This window comes from Monodon monoceros, unplaced genomic scaffold (assembly GCF_005190385.1).
Source record: "Monodon monoceros isolate NGI ecotype Baffin Bay Population unplaced genomic scaffold, NGI_Narwhal_1 Super_Scaffold_13, whole genome shotgun sequence".
NCBI classification, from domain to species: domain Eukaryota; kingdom Metazoa; phylum Chordata; class Mammalia; order Artiodactyla; family Monodontidae; genus Monodon; species Monodon monoceros.
Window position 1 is genome coordinate 284,193 of NW_021703769.1, and position 17,441 is coordinate 301,633.

The 17,441-nt window shown below is 66.5% G+C and overlaps 2 protein-coding genes across 14 annotated transcripts in view; both read left to right on the plus strand.

Annotated features, from left to right (window-relative positions):
* Positions 1-153: 153 nt before the first annotated feature.
* On the plus strand, positions 154-10,666 carry ZNF512B (zinc finger protein 512B). 7 transcript variants are annotated; one of them, XM_029221961.1, is made up of 18 exons: positions 220-510; positions 1,977-2,102; positions 2,366-2,508; positions 2,776-2,904; positions 2,998-3,656; positions 3,762-3,988; positions 4,102-4,173; positions 4,267-4,413; positions 4,575-4,699; positions 4,771-4,863; positions 5,030-5,128; positions 5,211-5,381; positions 5,595-5,789; positions 5,934-6,035; positions 6,345-6,407; positions 6,905-7,003; positions 7,277-7,518; positions 9,777-10,666. In XM_029221961.1, the coding sequence occupies exons 2-18, from the start codon at positions 1,979-1,981 to the stop codon at positions 9,973-9,975; spliced, it is 2,889 nt and encodes a 962-aa protein (XP_029077794.1). In that variant the 5' UTR covers positions 220-510; positions 1,977-1,978; the 3' UTR covers positions 9,976-10,666. The 7 variants fall into 7 exon arrangements, with proteins under 7 accessions (XP_029077793.1, XP_029077794.1, XP_029077796.1 ...); XM_029221963.1 differs by having other exon boundaries at positions 3,043-3,656; XM_029221960.1 differs by lacking the exon at positions 220-510 and adding an exon at positions 154-176 and having other exon boundaries at positions 2,776-3,656.
* A 273-nt stretch (positions 10,667-10,939) lies between these two features.
* Positions 10,940-17,441, plus strand: part of UCKL1 (uridine-cytidine kinase 1 like 1) — an 11,915-nt gene continuing 5,413 nt past the window's right edge. For 3 of the 7 annotated variants that reach the window (XM_029221301.1, XM_029221305.1, XM_029221303.1), the window contains exons 1-3: positions 10,948-11,073; positions 16,746-16,948; positions 17,191-17,297. In XM_029221301.1, the coding sequence (XP_029077134.1) occupies positions 10,973-11,073; positions 16,746-16,948; positions 17,191-17,297 (411 nt within the window). In that variant the 5' untranslated portion in view covers positions 10,948-10,972. Of the gene's footprint in view, positions 11,074-11,742; positions 12,463-13,390; positions 14,006-16,083; positions 16,173-16,745; positions 16,949-17,190; positions 17,298-17,441 lie in introns of those variants that run through there. The other 4 variants (XM_029221306.1, XM_029221302.1, XM_029221304.1 and 1 more) reach the window with 4 other exon arrangements.

Sequence of the window (17,441 nt, forward strand, 5' to 3'; positions counted from 1 at the left end):
GGAACCCCGCGCCGCGCCCCGCGCCCCGCGCCCCGCGCCGGCGTCGCGTCCCTGCCTCCTTCTTCTCCAGAAAAAGTCGCCATTTTGGTTCACTGCCTTTGGGCCCCCCCCTCCCCAGGCGCCCGGGATCGGCCCTTCCGGGGCCACGCCGGGCCCGCACCCGCCGCAGGTGACAGGTGGGTAGCGAGGCCAGCCCCCAGGTGTGCGTCCCCGGGCCGGCCTCATCCGCGCGCCCGGGCCCAGGCCGGGGTCCCGGGCCGAGCGGCCTGGGCCGCGGTCCCACCGCCAGCGTCGCCTGCGGTCAGCGCGAGGCGCTCCTATCCCCCCCCTCCAGAGGGTCCCACCTCTGCGATCCTGCTGGCCCCTCTGGGGAGGGGCGAGCCCTTTCTCCTCCTGGTGCGCGAGTCACAGGCCTTGAATGGAAGGGGAGTCTCTGCCTCCTAGGCCAGCCCTGGTCCCGGGGGCTCCCAACTCCGAATTCTTCACCCAAGCTGGAGGAAGGCTGGAAAGGTGGGGCTCAGCAGGTACCCACAGTAGCCTCTGCTGGGGTCAGAAGGGCGCTGGCATGTATCCTTGGAAGTATCAGTGTGAGGGCTTCCAGAGAAGTTTGTTTAGAGCGCTCTGGACCCGTACTGACCCCAGGCCCAGGATGTAGGCAGCCCCCTGACCATGGGCAGTGGCTGTCCCGATCTCTGATCTCAGTCTGCCCAGATGGCCTCTGGACCTCCTAGGCACAGCAGATCCCTCCTTTTCTCTCTGTTAGAAGTTAGGAGACTTCCCTGGCGGTCCAGTGGTTAAGACGCCACGGTTCCACTGCAGGGGGCACTGGTTCAGTCCCTGGTCGGGGAATGAAGATACCACATGCTGTGTGGCGCAGCCTTAAAAAAAAAAAAAAAGTTAGAAACCATCAGGGGAGGGGTAACCTGCCCACATTCCGCCCCCCTCTTCTTCTGTGGCCTTAAGCGTCCCTGTGGGAGGACCCAAAAGGGCTGAACTCAGAGTCGCCCCAGCTCTCAGAGCCTGGGGTCCCCCAGCAGAATGGGCCCACTGAAGCCCAGCCTCAGTCGGTGGAATGTTCTCTGTGACCAGGGGCCTGTCGTCTCTGGAGTGGCGCTGGTGGGCCTGTAGGTTGGGGACAGAGAGTCTCTGGAGGGTGGAGGTGAGGAGGTCAGCCAGGGGCAGAGTGGCCGAGGGATCCAGCATGGGGCATCCGTCTGGTTGGAGGGGCCCCGGCGGGAAACAAAGCAGGGCAGGGGGTCAGGGAGGGTGGCTCAGCTGGCACAGGGACCAGAGGCCGGTGCTGCAGGGTCCTTGGTCTGCTCCCCCTGGAGAGGGTGTGTACGCAGTTGGGGAGTGGGCTGGGGCCCTCAGTGCCCACCTTGGCCATCTTCCAACTGTGTCCTGAGGAGAAGGATGCGAGGGCACCCACCTGCGCCCCAGAGCGTGGCCTTGGGTCTGGGTGGGGCTGTGGGGGAAGGTGCTTCTAGGTGTGGGGCCAGCACAGCCTGTGAGCCGGCAGCCATGCTGGTGTCATAATTGGCCCCCGAGGGGTGTCACTGGCCTCCTCCCCTGGGGCACTCCGCCTCTCCTGGAGCCATCCCCAGCTAAGCGCCAGGTACCAGGTGCGTGAGAGATGCATGATTCTCTCGCTCTCTGGGATTGTGTCTCTGGAGGCAGGGAGCCCCCCGGAGCTGGTGAAGGCTTCAGGACAGGGCTAGATTCTTCCACGCTGATAGGGTTTTCTGGGTCATCCAGGGAGACTTTGGCTGAGCAGCCCCTCCCCTAAACTGGAACTCCCCCCCGCCCCCGCCCATCCACCCCTTCATCTGCTTTCCCTTGTGGCCAAAGACACAGGCGGGCAGGCTCCCCTTCCTCAGGCTGGAGAGTGGGCCTGTCTGGGGCAGGGTCGAGAGCGGCCCATTTCAAGTCCCGAGTTGGGCCCAGTGGACCTCACGGGCTGTCCGCTTGCTCTGCAGAGATGACCGATCCCTTTTGTGTTGGAGGAGGCCGCCGGCTCCCGGGGTCCAGCAAGAGTGGGCCTGGGAGGGATGGCGGCCGGAATGAGGTCCGACTTCCCATGCTTCACGACCCACCGAAGCTAGGTAAGAGGAGTCAGGGCAAGGTCGACTCCAGGTGGCCACGGGCACCAGCGCTGGGCGTGGGCCTCCCGGGATGTCCAGCTCCTGAGAGGGAGGAGAGGTCCACCCTGGGTGGGCCACGGCCTCCTGCCCCTCGTGCCTCATCCTGCCCCTCGTGCCTCAGTGCAGGGGAAGTGAGGCTCCTTGCAGGCGGGACCAGCCCCCTGGGTGGCAGACAAGGCTGCAGGGAATGCAGCCTCTGAGCCTTGGTGTGTCGTGTGCTGCAGGGCTGCCGGTAGGCCGGGGTGGGCCGACAGTGCCCAGCCAGGCCCCTCTCTGCTTTGACCCGGGAAGTCCAGCCAGCGACAGAACGGAAGGGAAGAAAAAGGGGCGTCCGAAAGCCGAGAACCAGGCGCTCCGAGACATTCCTGTGAGCTCCCCGAGGGCTGGGTGGGACTCTCACAGGGTCTGCCGGGGAGCCCACTGCCTTGGCAGGCTCGCCTGCTGCGTGTCCAGTGCCGAGCCCTCAGCCCAGATCCACTGGCTGCTCCGTGTGCGAGGGCTTCGAGAGACGGCCTGGGGCCCAGCGGGTGCTGTGCGGGGCTCCCACAGGCCTGGGGACAGTGCTGAGTCGGGGGCTGGGCAGCAGAGGCCTGGGTGGCTGCAGGGTCGACAGCCTGGCCTTTCCCACGCCCAGCTCTCCCTGATGAACCAGTGGAAAGATGAGTTCAAGGCGCACTCGAGGGTGAAGTGTCCAAACGCTGGGTGTTGGCTGGAGTTCCCCAGCATCTACGGGCTCAAGTACCACTACCAGCGGTGCCAAGGGGTAAGGGGCTGCGGCCTGGGGAAGGGGAGGCCTGGGGCCCACCCTGCCCTGGCTGTTGGCTTGGGGGTGTCCACGCCTGCCCTCTCCACCCAGGGTGCCATCTCAGAAAGGCTGACCTTTCCTTGCCCCTTCTGTGAGGCTGCATTCACCTCTAAGACCCAGCTGGAGAAGCATCGGATTTGGAACCACATGGACCGACCCCTGCCTGCCCCCAAGCCTGGGCCAGTGAGCCGGCCAGTCTCCGTCAGTCGGCCCGTTGGGGTCAGCAAGCCCATTGGAGTAAGCAAACCTGTCACAGTCAGCAAGCCCATCGGCATCACCAAGCCAGTGACGGTCAGCCGGCCCGTGCCGGTCACCAAGCCAGTGCCGGCCAGCAGGCCCGTGCCGGTCACCAAGCCAGTGTCGGCCAGCAGGCCCGTGCCGGTCACCAAGGCTGTGCCGGTCACTAGGCCTATATCAGTCACCAGGTCTGTGCCAATTGCCAAGCCAGTAACAGTCAACAAACCAGTGCCGGTCACCAAACCAGTGACCATCAACAAGCCGGTGTCTGTGACAAAGCTTGTGACAGTTACGAAACCCGTGCCAGTTGCGAAGCCGGTGACGGTCAGCAGGCCCATTGTGGTCAGTAAGCCGGTGACGGTCAGCAGGCCCATTGCCATCAGCAGACACACGCCGCCCTGCAAGATGGTGCTGCTGACCAAGTCTGAGAACAGAGCTCCTCGGGCCGCGGGGAGGAGCAGCGGTAAGAAAAGGTATGGGGACTCCTGCTGGGTGGGGTTGGGTGTCCCCGGCTGCAGCTCAGGGGTAACAGGGCCCAGAGCGGGCCCTCCCGCCCCTTACCTCCCTGCTCTCTGCAGGGCCGCAGACGGCCTGGATGCCTGCCCCCTCCCGCCCAAGCAGGCGAGGCCGGAGAACGGCGAGTACGGCCCGTCCACCACAGACCAGAGCTCAGCCTTCCAGCTGAGCACAGACCCCAGCAGCAGCCCCCTTTCTCTGGGCAGCAGAGCCTTGGGGGGCAAGGAGGTGCCAAGGGCCACGGGCCCCGTGTCCCCGCCTGAGGAGGGTGCGGAGCGCACGAAGCACAGTAAGACGAGAGCAGGGGGCGGCAGCAGGGCGGGGGCAGCAGCCAGCCGGCCCGAGCCTCCCAATGGTTATTTGACCAGAGCCTTGTCCTCTGTGTTCTCTCCCCCGAGTCAGGAAGGAAACAGAAGACACCCAAGAAGTTTACGGGTGAGCAGCCCTCCATCTCAGGGACTTTCGGACTCAAAGGTGAGGCCTGGACCAGCCGGGCACCTGTGGGGCCAAGCACACGCGGCGGCCGCGCCCTCAGCCTGCACCTGCCCCTCCCGCGTGCGCGCGTAGGCCTGGCCAAGGCGGAGGACAAAGCCCGTATCCACCGCGCCAAGAAGCAGGAGGGGCCGGTCCCTGAGGAGGTGCGGAAGAGGGGGCCAGCCCCCACCAGCGCTGTCAGCAAGGAGGTGTCGGCCCCCGGGGCCCACCCAGCCCCAGGTGGGAGCTGCCGGGGGGCGGGGCACAGGCCGGGTCTTGAGGGTGGGGCGGATCCCGAGCCGCGGGGACGGGGGCCAAGCATGGACCCTGGGTTCTGTGCTTGGCGTCCAGGGCATCTGGGAGCTCCTGCCTGCCCCTGAGGCCCTGGCCCTGCTCCACAGGTGGCCCTGAGGAGCAGTGGCAACGGGCCATCCACGAACGGGGGGAGGCCGTCTGCCCCACCTGCAACGTGGTCACCCGAAAGACCCTCGTGGGGCTCAAGAAGCACATGGAAGTGTGTCAGAAGGTGAGGCTGCCCCCGTGCCTGGGAGGGGAGGCGCCCCAGGGCCGGCCTCTCACACGCATGCCCGTCTGCAGCTGCAGGATGCGCTTAAGTGCGAGCACTGCCGGAAGCAGTTCAAGTCCAAGGCGGGCCTCAACTACCACACCATGGCGGAGCACAGCGCCAAGGTTTGCCGCTGGTCTGCCCCCGCGCCTGCCCGGCTCTCGCTGCTGGCCTCCCGCTAGCAGGGCTTAGTGGCTCCCGTGCCTGGCTAGGGACGTCCGCGGCCGCAGCCCCTGGGCAGGGGCGGGGCCCTGTGGTGGCGGGGGGCACTGAAGCTGGCCTGCCCTGCAGCCCTGTGACGCCGAGGCCTCGGAGGCGGGCGAGCGCGAGGAGCGGGAGTGGCTGCGGAAGGTGCTGAAGCAGGTGGGGCGGCTGCGCTGCCCCCAGGAGGTCAGTGGGCCGCGCGGGTGCGGGCGCCAGGCGGGATGGGGCCCGCCGCTCTCCGGCCACTCACCTGCCCCCGGAACCCCAGGGCTGCGGGGCCGCCTTCTCTAGCCTCATGGGCTACCAGTACCACCAGCGACGCTGCGGGAAGCCGCCCTGCGAGGTGGAGACCCCTTCCTTCCCCTGCACCCACTGCGGCAAGACCTACCGCTCCAAGGCCGGCCACGACTACCACGTGCGCTCGGAGCACGCGGCCCCGGTGAGCGGCCCACAGCCCGGCCTCCTGTCCCTCGGGCACCAGGCAGGCGCGCCCGTGTGCTGCCTGCCACGTGTGCTCTGCCTTCCCTCCCAGGGGCCCACGTGCGTCGTGGGTCGGGGGGAGTGAGCCTGGGGTGGGCTCCCGTGTCCCCCGTGCGCTTGCTCATACGTGCTCTCTGTGGCTCATCCGGCCTCCCCCTCCCCACCCCCGCAGCCCCCCGAGGAGCCTGCGGACAAGGCCCCCGAGGCTGAGGACCTGTTGGGTGTCGAACGGACCCCCAGCGGCCGCATCCGCCGCACGTCGGCCCAGGTCGCTGTGTTCCACCTGCAGGAGATCGCGGAGGACGAGCTGGCCCGAGACTGGACCAAGCGGCGCATGAAGGACGACCTGGTACCCGAGACTGCGCGGGTGAGCCCAGCCTCCCAGTCTCTGAGCCTGAGCCCCCGTGACCTGGGAGGGCGTGGTTGAGGGCTTTGTCAGCTCAGCAGGGAGCGTCTGGGTCACCTCCAGCCCAAGCTCCGAGCTCACCCTGGCACCCGCCCACGTCTGCAGCTCAACTACACGCGGCCCGGCCTTCCTGTGCTGAACCCCCGGCTGCTGGAGGAGTGGAAGAACGAGGTCAAGGAGAAGGGCCACGTCAACTGCCCCAATGATGTGAGCCAGGGAGGCTGGGAAGGCATGGGAACGCTGGGACTCAGGATGGAGGGCCCAGGGCTGGCCTTGGGGGGAGCCCTCCACGTGGCCCCTGAAGGGTCCTCAGACGGAGCCTCACAGGCAGAGGGGCCTTGACCTCAGCCCTAGCGGCCCAGCCTGCCCACACCCCTGGGCAGGGGTGACTCCTGGGATCAAGTCCCCCCGCTTGCCCCAGATGGGCCCCGGGTCCCCCGGGCTGGGCAAGGGGTGCACACTGGTGGGGGGGCACCTGCCGGAGGGCCCGCCCCCACGGTCGCCTCCTGCCCCCAGTGCTGCGAAGCCATCTACTCCAGCGTGTCCGGCCTCAAGGCCCATCTGGCCAGCTGCAGCAAGGTCAGTGTCCAGGCCCTCCCGGCGGCCAGGCGTGCGTGCTTGGTGCTCCCAGCTGCCCCCCAGGGGTCCGCACACACCGGGTGTGCGCCCCTGCCCCTGTGGGGCCAGGGCCAGCGCAGCCCAGGACGCTCGCCGCCTCCAGCCCCAGCATCACTCACTCAGTCTTGGGTGGTTCTGCCTATGGGGGCTCCTCGTCTGTGCTGGGACAGCCCGACCTGGGCTTGGGGTAAGGGCCCTTGGCAAAGGGCTGCGACCCTTCCCAGGAGCACCTGCCTCTTCTCACCCTCTCCTTGCTTCCCACCTCCCCTGCAGTGGGGACACCTTGGTGGTCCTGCCACAGAGTGGCCTCGTGGGTCCCCAGAGCACACCTGTCAGGCACCCATCCAGATAAGCCACACAGGTTGGGGTGGTCCTGGCTGCATCTGGGTACTTCTGGTCCTCCAAGGGCCAGTGGTAGGGGCCAACCTCCAGGGGCTGGACTGCCCTGTGCCTTCCAGGGGGACCACCTGGTGGGGAAGTACTGCTGTCTGCTGTGTCCCAAGGAGTTTAGCTCCGAGAGTGGCGTCAAGTACCACATCCTCAAGGCCCACGCGGAGGTGCGTCAGGGACAGGGGCCTGGTGGGAGAGCCCTGCTGGGCCTGCGGCTGGATGCGCTGGCCCCATGGAGGGGGCCGGGAAGGGCAGGGGCGTCAGGGTGACGGCTCTTCACTTGAGCGAGTGGGCAACGTTGAGGAATCTGCTGGTTTCTCTTCAGAGCAGCCTCCGGCTTCCCTAGAGAAGCTTGGGTGTCCCCAGGCCCCGGGTCCCCTGCCGCCTCGCCCTCCAGGGTCCTGGGCCCCAGGGTTTCCATCGCTGCTTCTCTCCCCCAGAACTGGTTCCGCACTTCGGCAGACCCGCCTCCCAGACACAAGGGCCCAGACTCCCTGGTGCCCAGAAAGGAGAAGAGTCCGGCTGGCGGGAAGAAGCGGGGCCGCAAGCCCAAGGAGCGACCCCCTGATGATCCAGTCCCTGGGACGCCTCCCCACCGGGACGACTGGCCCGCAGGAGGCAGAGACAAGGGGGCCCGGGGCTCTGCTGGCCGGAAGGTGGGAGCCGGCAAGGCGCCCGAGAAGTGAGTTTGCAGCCTGGCAGGTGGGTGGGGCCCGGCCCCCTCTGTCCAGGGTGGGGCTCCAGAGCCTCCTGCCCTCCAGGCCTCCACCCCCCACCCCTGCCTGTTCATCTGTCCAGCGGGGGCGGCCAGCCCTCTCCCCTCCCCGAGGGTGGCCCTGCCCCACGCGGGCTGCCGCAGGGCACCTTGGGCAGGGGCTCCCGGGAGGGCCAGGGCAGCTGCAGAAGTGCAATAGTCTGGAGGGACCTTCGCGGGCCGGCAAGAGGACGGGCTGCAGCCTGGGCTTCGGTGCTGGGGCGGCACGGAGCAGGCAGGCGGCCTCTGGTCCTCGGCGTGTGAGCTCCGCGCCCCATCGGGGGTCCCTGGTGACCCGTGGTTCTGGGCTGATGAGGGTACCTGAGCAGCCTCACCTCGTGACCCGACACTGGAACCCCAGCACCCCCCAGCTACCTCCCAGGACAGACCCCAAGTCTGACAGCTGCCATGCTGACCTGCCCGCCCCACCGCACCCCACCCCACCCCCACCCCGCCGTCTTTTGGTTCCTGCACTTCTGCTCTCTACCTCTCCAGGCCCACCCTCCCCTGCGGTGCAGCCCCTGCTGCGCTCGGGCCCTGCCCCACTGGCCCGTGTCCATCGTGGTGGCAGAGGCAGCCCTGCTCCACCGTCCCCAGTCGTGCTCCCCACTCGGGGCCAGGCAGAGGCTCTGCTTCTGCAACTGCAGGGCTGTAGGGCAGGGGCCATGTGAAGTGAGCTCTGGCCTCAGCCTCCAGCTTCGCTAATGCCGCTGGCCTGAGTCGGGTAGCCTGATGGGTTTAGGGATGGGCCAGTCTGGGTTCCGGGGTCACCTGGGGCCCACGGGCATGAGTGGCAGGGGCCTGGGGCCTGGCTCGAGTAGTGACCACTGTGGGAAGCAGCCTCTCTTGCTGGCCTGGGTTGGCCTGTGGCCAAGCTCCCGTGGGAGCCTCCTTCCCCCTTTTTTAGCTGCTCCTTCGTTTCTGGTTGTGTGGCCTTTTGATGTGAGAGCCGAAGGCCCCAGGGGGAGCTTGGCCAAGGTCATAGTAGGTTGGTGGCAGCTCCAGGGCTCTGTCTCGGCTCTCTTTGGTGCCCTGAAGGCAGCGAGGTCTGTAGGTTGGGTCAGGTGGAGTCCAGGGCTCCCTGAAGATGCAGCCATGTGGTTTCTGACCTCCTGCCTGGGCCCCACCTTCCAACCATGGCGTCGCTGGGACAGGGAGGATGCTCGGAGCTGCTGGGTTCGGATGGAGGCTCTTTTCCACTGGGGGGTGGGGGAGGGCTGAGGGCTCGGCCTTGCCGACCCCGGACGATGTGAATCTTGATGTTTGCCCGTGTGCGTGTGTCTCCTGGGTGTAGTGGATGCCAGTCTTGTTGCTGTGACAAGTAACAAACCTTTTTTTTAATTCTGTTTTTTATATGAAAACTCACAACAATCTGACATTTTGGTGCTAAGGGTTTCCTGGTGCCGACGGTGGATCTGGGGGCTGGGCTGGGGTCCCTCTCCTGCTCAGGGAGGCGGTGCTGACTGGGCACCCCTCTGCCCCCCAGCTCCTGTCCTCCTCCAGTCCCTGGAGAGGAGGGGCTCCAATCTGGGCTCAGCTCTCCTCACCCCGCACTAGGGAGACAGTTTCCAGGAGGGCTTTGGGGCCGAGGCACCATGCTGCCCGTCTCCGGCTTCTTCCTTCAGCCAGAGTGCTCTGACCCCGGGCAGTCCTGGCCTGATGTGCTAGGGAGGGGGTGTGGAGACATGGACTCCCCCCCACTCACACGCACCTGATCTGATCAGGGGGTAGAGGCCTGGGCAGGTGCAGGTAATCCAGCGTCAAAGGCTGAGGCAAGCAGCATGACTTCGGGGCAGGGGGGCTTTCTTTCCTGTGTTCCTGGGTGTCACTGGGGTACAGCTGGTGGAGGTGGAGGTGGGTCGGGCAGCCACTGCAGGGGCAGCTGCCGGGGGGGAGGGTGGGGAGCAGGCACTGATGGGAGCCCCACGCGCACTTTGTCCTTGTCACCAATGGTTGGAGGAGGTTGGACCTCAACACCTCTGCTGGGGATAGCTGCCTGCCCCGGCCTCTCAGGTACTTGGCCCTTGGGGAGTGGGGGCTGGTTTTGGCTGGGGGATGCGTTTCATTGTCACCCCCGAAAGTCCACGTGTGGTCCCTGGCGTGGGAGCCCCACCAGATATGTGGGAAGAGGTGGGGTCCTGGGTAACTTGATGTTTAGCACTTTAACCCCCTTCTTTGTCTTTAAGGTGGGCGTGGGGACTGCGGCCAAAAGTGGCGCTGGGTTGGACCCCTCTCTCTCCCCTCTTCCCTCCCGGCTTCCATGCTCTGGCTGGTGGGTGGCAGCAGCAAGCCGGTCCTCAGAGCCCTCCTCCTACGGTGGCAGAGCCCTGGGTGCCTCAGCAAGATCTGCCCACTTCCCACTCTGGTGGGAGTGCAGCCAGGTAGCCTTGACTGACACCTTCAATGAGAGGGGCTGAGCGGCAGACGCCCCCCTCATGCAGTGGGTGTGGACCCTGCCTGAGACCCCAAACCCAGGGCACAGTGTCAGGTCCCTTTCTGAAGATCTACCTCTGGCCCAGCCCACCCCCCTTGCCCTGAGAACAGGAAAGGGTCGACTCAAGGGACCGACACGTCACGCGAAAATAGGATGCACTTTTCTGCTCACGCAAGGACAGATGAGTGTCCCCTGGTGTGACTGGTGGCCCTCCCAGTCGTAGGCCCCTCCTGTCCCTCTGGTTTGGAAGGGAAAGAGTGGGTGCACCCTGACCTGTAGAGGGGAGGGCTGTCCCGGTGTGTCCCCCTGGGTGGGCCCCAGGCGGCTGTCCTGGAGGCCTGGGGTTTCGGGGGCAGCCAGCACCTCCCGCCTGGCAGCCACACATCCTGTACTTGGGGTTTCTCGGTTTGGGTGTTTTTGATGCCAGTTCTCCGTAATAAGTGCATTTCGAAAGAGAGGTTCCGGCTATCAACTTGTAACCATATATATACGTATATATTCTATCTACAAAGTGTTTATTTGCAAGATGTTTTGACGGTGAGCTCGGGCCCCGCCCGCCTTGTGACCATCTGTCCCCGGTCCTCGTCCCCGCCCCCCGGCCCCAAGTGGCACGGGGGCGGGCCATCAACTGTATGTATTAAAAATGACTGTATCAAATAAATGTTTATTGATTTTTTTCCAGGGGTTTTGTGCAGCTGAGTTTGTGGTAAAGCGCGGGTGGGGGGCCTTCCCCGCACTCGCGCCGCGCGGCCTCGTGGGGCTTCTGGTTTGCGGGGCGCGCGCGTCCTGGTGGGACTTGTAGTCAGCGGGGCGCGCGCAGCCTGATGGGAGTTGTAGTCCGGGGGCGCGCTGGCGGGCGCCTGGGGCCGGGCCCCGAACCACAGCTTCCGACAGCCTGCGCGGCCGGCCCCCGAGCCCCGCCCAGCCCGCGGAGAGGCCCCCGAGCTCATGGCTGCGCTCCCGGCCTCAGCTGAAGCCCCCCGCCCGGTGCCGCCGCCCCCAGCGGCTGGAGACGAGCCAGACCAGCTGGAGGGGAAGAGCGAGGACCGGTAGGCGCGGCGCGCCCCTCGCGTCTCGTGGTGGGGGCGGCTCCGGGAGCCGAGCCTGGACCAGCGGAGGGTCCTCGGGGCCTGGCGGTGGCGGGCCCTCGCGGACGGCCGCGGGAAGGGGCCCGTGGGCAGGGCCCGCGTGGGGCCTCGGTCTGTCTCGAGCAGACGGGGTGCCGGGCCAGCGAGCACCCGGGCTGGACTGTGCGCCCGCCGGATGCTCCCAGGTGGTCAGTGCGTTCCGGGAGCCTCACGGACTCGGCCTGCCCCACTCGAGGGCCAGAGGTCGTGATGCTGGGCGGCGCGGTGCTCAGTGCCTTCCGACTGCCGGCCAGACGCCGGGGGAGGGGACCCTGGAGGCTCTGGGGGCTTTGCAGGCAGGGAAGTGGTGGGAGCCGCTGTCACCTGGTTGGGGGGGGCGGCTTCCGCTGTCAGCCTCGGGCTAGGCCCCAGGGGGTGACGGCCAAGCGGCCCTCGGGCGAGGGCTGGCTCCTCACTTCTGGATCTGAACCGTCCCTGGGCCAGGGCCAGCGTTGGCCCCAGGCTGGGGCCAAAGGAAACTTTTCCAGCCAGGTGCCTGTTCCTGGGACGTGCCGCGGCCTGGACTGCTTGGGACTGTCTGGGTGCTGCCAGCAGAGCCGCTGGGCGGGCGGGGAGAGGGGTCGCAGGGGCGAGATGCCGGCAGGAAGAGGCTCCCTGGGCCTGGAGGAGCATCTTGTGTTCCTCTAGGCTCACCCCCTCCTGGGGAGCAGTGACTCCGAGCCTGGCTCAGGGTGATAGCGGGGAAGAGGGAGGACCTGAGTCTGTGACACTTGTTAGTTCCAGGGAATCTGATGTAGCCTGAGACCAGATAAGCTCTTGAGAAGAACACTCCCTGCAGACACAGAACGGTGGCAGCAGCCGTCTGGCTCTGCCCCGTGCACAGACCGCGTAGTGGGCATGGGTGCCCCTCACGGGGCTGGGGCGGCAGTGGTCTTCCTCTCTTCGGAGCGTGGTCCTCAGGGGACAGGAGGGGAGCCAGGGCCCATGGGGTGGCCCTGGAGCTGCCTCTGGACGTCACAGGGGAATCGCTCCCGTCACACCCTGCCTTCTCTGCGATGTTCCTCAAGCATGTGCCCTCCCCCTTCCCGCCTCCCCAGCAGTCCCTGCGCGGCCCGAGGGGGCCAGAGCTGGCTCTGGTCAGTGTCCGGGTGTCTGTGCAGATGCCTTCAAACCGAGGCTCTCCCCGCCCGACCATGGCTCCGGCTTCGCCTTCCGCATCACCGTGGCTGCACGATGTGGTCTGGTCGGCCTACCTTGCCGTGGCTTCTTGTGTGTCTGTCCCTCCGGAAGGTCAGTCCGGTGAGGACGGGGACCTCGGCCTACCTTTGCACTGGACATGCTGGTGGACAAGTGAGCACCTCGCAGTGGTGACAGGGTACCCCCCTCGGGCTGTCCCTTGGTGAGGTCCGGGTGGGCACGGGTCTGGGGGCTGCCGCTGGGCGACTGGAAGGAAGCCTGCTGGACTCGCCTAGAGCAGCGGGGAAGGGGGGGGGGGTCCCACAGGGGGATTTCCAATGGGTGGGGTGGGGACAGTACAAGTTCCTGGAGCCTGTTGCACCCCTTTAGGGCTGCAGCCCCCCCAGTCCCCCAGTTCTCTCCCTGCTCTGAGAAAGCTGCCCTGATTTCCCTGTCCCTGAGCCAGTCTGGGGCGGCCCCGCCCACCCAGGCCAGGCCCCAGCGGGCCAGCTCCTCCCTCCTGCTTCTGGCTTCATTTGACTCACTCCCCCGGGAAACTTTCCTAAAGCAGGACAGGGCATCAGGGCTCCTCAGCCCCGAGCCTGAGTGCGCCTGAGTGCGGTGGGCAGGGCCGCAGCAGGAGGGAGCAGCTACCGCGGGGCAGGCCTGTTACCCTGAGGCAGCGCCCCGGAGGGGCCCCCTTCAGTGTGCGGACCCCAAGTGAAACTCTTTCTCCCCTGAGCCCCCGCCAGCCGTCTCCACTTTGATGCTGTCGGAAGCCGACTAGAAAAGCTGGTGTGTGGGCTGGATTAATCACAGGGAGGGGGCCAGGGACCTGGGACGGCAGTGAATACTGCAGCCGCCCACCCGAGGGCCTGCTCTGCCTCCTGCTGCCAGACTGGGGCGTGGCTGTGTCCCCAGCTGAGCGCTGAGCACGGGTGGCCTTGGGGGAAGTGCTGGAGCCTTCGTGGAGGGTGGGGGGGCGGGCAGTTATTCTCGGAGGAGGCCTCAGCAGGGTAGAGTTTCAGGTTGTTTATGCCTCTCGGAGGCACCTGGGGGCAGGGGTGCTCAGCTCAGCTCCGCTGCTCGCTGACAGCTTGGCGGCTGAGAGACACCTCCGATTTCCCTGTCCCGCTGGTGGGGTGCGGGGGTGGGCCCTGCCGTCCCCGGCAGCCCAGAGGTCTGGAGCTTTCTCCAGGCCGTTCTGGACGAGGGGGGCACGGTGGTCCTCAGCCAGCCCTGGGTGGGCAGTGTGCCAGCCTGAGCACAGGAGGGGCGGTTCATACCCAACGCTGGCCTGAGGTCCGCCTGGCTGCTCTCGGCAGCTCAGTGCTATTAATATCAGACCAGCGCACAACCCCCAGCCGGGTGATCCTCTTAGGTGGCCGGCGCTGAGTGCTGTTGCTTCGGCACGGGCTCCTGGGGCCTCTCACCTGTTGGCCCCCCGCCCCCCAGGGGACAGCCTCTGCCCGCCAGGGCCTGGACCCCACTTCAGCCTCTCACCTGCTGTGCTGCCCACCCATGGAGGAGCAGTTCAGGGGGCTCCTGAGCTGTCCTGGGGGGCTGCCAGGGCTCTAAGAGGCAGTGCGGCGGTGCCCTGCACGCACTTGGGATCACCCTGGTGCCCCGGTTTCCCCTGTGTCCTGGCCATGAGCAGCCCCCAGGCTTACCCTGGCATCAGGGTCTCGGGGTGCTGGGCCCTTGGAGCAGAAGGCAGGTGAGTGGCTGGCCTGCTGTCTTCTGGTGAGGCTGCCCATCTTCGCTGCGTCTCGGCCACCCCCAGCCCCGGGTGCCGTGTCTAGTGCACATCAGGGCGGAGACGGGCCGGGTGCTCTTGGGACCGGCTGCCGGCTTTGCTTGGGGCTCTCAGTTACCAGCCGACGCGTGTCCATGTGGCTCATAACCCTTTGGTGGACTGCCTTTTGTCCTTGTGGTTGGCAGCACCCTGTCCATCCGTGAGCAGGGAGGTGAAGGCTCTCCCATGTCACGGTTTGTCCTATTGTGAAAACGGGGTGAGGCTTGCTCTGAGGGCACAGTGAGTTTGTCCTCGGCTTTGAGAGAGAGCCGGGCTTCTGGAGGAGGCAGTGGAGCTGGACTTGGTTGCAGAACTGGCCTGATGCCGTCAGGCCTATTGCAAGCCCTCGGCCGGGCGGATTTCTGGCAAGGTCATCCCTGGCTAACCTTGGGATCTTCCCTGAGGAGGTGTCTGTCCCGGGCTGTCCGCACCACAGGCCTTGGAAGTCATCCGTGGTAGTGGCCGTCGTCACCTCAGTAGGACAAGGGTCAGTCACAGAGAGGGGTGAGGGCTCCTGCTGGAGAGGCCAGGGCACCAGCCTGGGGTGAAAAGCAGGGGGGCGGCAGCAGCGCCAGCCCAGGCCTCCCATCCCACATCGGCCCCGCGAGGCCGTCTGGCTGTCCGTGAGCGTGCTGGGCACAAGGGCGGGTTTGCTGGGGCACTGAGGCCCTGCTCCTTTGCAAACCAGGTTTTCTGTGTTGGCTTTTCCTCCCCGGGTAGGAGGCACAGACTGGACATTTTCCTCTGGGGCTGTGCGAAGCTGCCCTCCCCGTCTATATGCTGTCGGTCATCTCCAGGGTCTGTGGGTCGCTTGCGGGGAGGGCAGCTGTGTGTGAGCCCTGGGGGCCCCGTGCTTGCTGTTGGGGGATGAGCGCGTCCAGGGGAACGGCCAGCGCTGCCCTCCGGCTGGGGCTTGAAGACACCACTGCTTGTGCTCCGTCTATCTCCTGCTTGGCTGAGTGAGGCATCAAGTGAGCTGTCACTGCCCCGTCATCTGGGTGTCCCACTGTGTTGTTGGCTCCACGGACGAGTAATTGCTACTTCCAGAGGCAACACAGGCAGCCAGTGATTCCCGGGGCTTGCTCCCCACGCCGTCCCAGTGACGGAGGACCGAGGCGGCCCGGTGCTGTCTGTCCCCCGGACGGTGCTGCACGCCTCCTGTCACATCCGATGGCCGGCTTTCCTGCTGCGTAACTTGTGCTGACACGGCCCTCTGTGCCCTCGAGAGCTGCTGGTGTGGCTCATCACGTGTTAGGCCTGAGCTAATTCCTTCCACTGATCCCCCCCGCCCCCCCCCCACCCCACACATGTGTGCACACAGGCGCCGTCCTCCTGGCTCTTGGCAACGCTGGGTGTGCTGGGAGCACCGCACAGCTGGAGACGCCAGTGTTCCTGGCGGGGGATGCTCGGGCCACCCTGAGCAGGCCAGTTTCACAGCACCCTGTGCCCTGGCCATGACAGCAGAGGCTGTAGCGGTGACAGCGAGCTTCAAGGACAGGTGGCCGTCTCTGTGCACGAATCTCACAGGCTCACGCTAGCTTTTACGGTTCGGGGAGCTTTGCCTCGAGGATGCCTTCCGTGTGTGGCTCCTCCTCAGGTTCCCGCCCGCGTCCCGAGCAGCATCCATCCCTGGGGCTCCAGCCGCGGGTGGACACACATCCTGCCGGGGTTGTCCGGTGCACCCCCAGGTTCCCGGTACTTTCTTCCTGCCTAGACGATCAGCTTGCCTTCGGAGTCTCTGCGGCGGGTCTGCCAGCTGACGCTGTGGGCAGTCTCTCTCTCAGGCGGTGGTGGAAGTGCCTTCTTCCTAAGCTGGTCCTGCCCCCGGGGCCACCTTCACACTGAGTCTGCGTCCCAGCCTCTCAGCATAGACCGAGCCGGCATCGGGCAGACGCTGCCTCTCGTAGGGCCCTCAGCCGAGCTTCCCCAGCTGTCCCTGAAGGCTTTGAGGCCTTGAGGCCTTGAGGCCCTGGGCCAGTCATCACTTCCATGCCTTTTAGGGGTATAAACCTACAGAGAAGTCAGCACAGCCCTGCTCAAGTGGCGTGGCACGGCAAGAGCAGGCACAGATGGCGTCTGCGTCTCCCAGGCGGGTTCCCGCCTTGTGCACAGCCTCTGGGGGCCTCCGCCCTTCAGCAGGGCGCCCCGGGTCTCCCTCCCTGTCCGTCCACACCACCGCCGGCCCATCCCTTTTGTCAGCGGCCTCTGTCTCTGGAGCCCCTCTCCCTGCGTGTCCTGCAGGGTGGCACAAAACTAGAGGGCCGCCCAGAGTGTGTCTGGGGAGAGGACACAGTCCTCGACAGGGTCTTGACTGGCCTTGGCGTGCCCACCTCTCATCTCCTGGGGGAAAGGGGGCCCTCGTGGCCCTGCTGAGGCCCGGTCCATGTGGGAGGAAGAGCTGGGCCCGGTCAGCGCTCCCCTTGTGTCCTCCTTTGCCACCTGCCGTCCCTCTGGATTTGTGGACGGTGGCAGTCTGAGGCCCCGGGCCCAGTGGACGGGCTGCAGCCAGGTGTGCTGTGTCCTGCCATGAGCCCGCTCACCTTGGCCATGCCCACGTGCCTGCGTGAAGGCACCATGTGGACCAGTCACGCCAGGCCCAGCGTGGGGTGGCAGGGCGGGTGGTGGCCCTGGGCCAAGGCAAGCGTGCCCCCGCCCCCCACAGCAGCAGCGGCAGCAGCAACGCGGAGTCCTTGGACAGGCTTCTCCCACCTGTGGGCGCCGGGCGCTCGCCCCGGAAGCGCACCACCAGCCAGTGCAAGTCTGAGCCGCCCCTGCTGCGCACCAGCAAGCGCACCATCTACACAGCAGGGCGGCCGCCCTGGTACAACGAGCACGGCACCCAGTCCAAGGAGGCCTTCGCCATCGGTGAGCGTGGCTGTGGTGTGTGGGTGGGCCGAGGCCGCCGCCCACCCAGACCCCCGAGTGGGCGGGTCAGGCAGAACCCACCGCCATGCCCCAGCCGGTGTTTCCGTGATCCGCGCTGCTCGGGCCCCTCGGTCCAGGTCAGCCCGGGGTGGAGGCAGCGTTGGGTGGCGGGCACCACTGGGACCCATTTGTGAAGCTGACCTGGGCCGCTCCGCTCAGGGTCTCTCTGACCCTCCGCACAGGCCTGGGGGGAGGCAGTGCTTCTGGGAAGACCACTGTGGCCAGAATGATCATCGAGGCCCTGGACGTGCCCTGGGTGGTCTTGCTGTCCATGGATTCCTTCTACAAGGTAAGGGAGTCCTCCATGAGCAGCTGCCTCCACGAGGTCCATGGCTCCTGCCCTGGCCTGGGGCCTGAGCCCGTGGCTGCTTCTCCTTCCGTTGCTGCTCCTTCCCCCGTAGGTGCTCCTCCCCCCGCAGATGCTCCTCCCCCC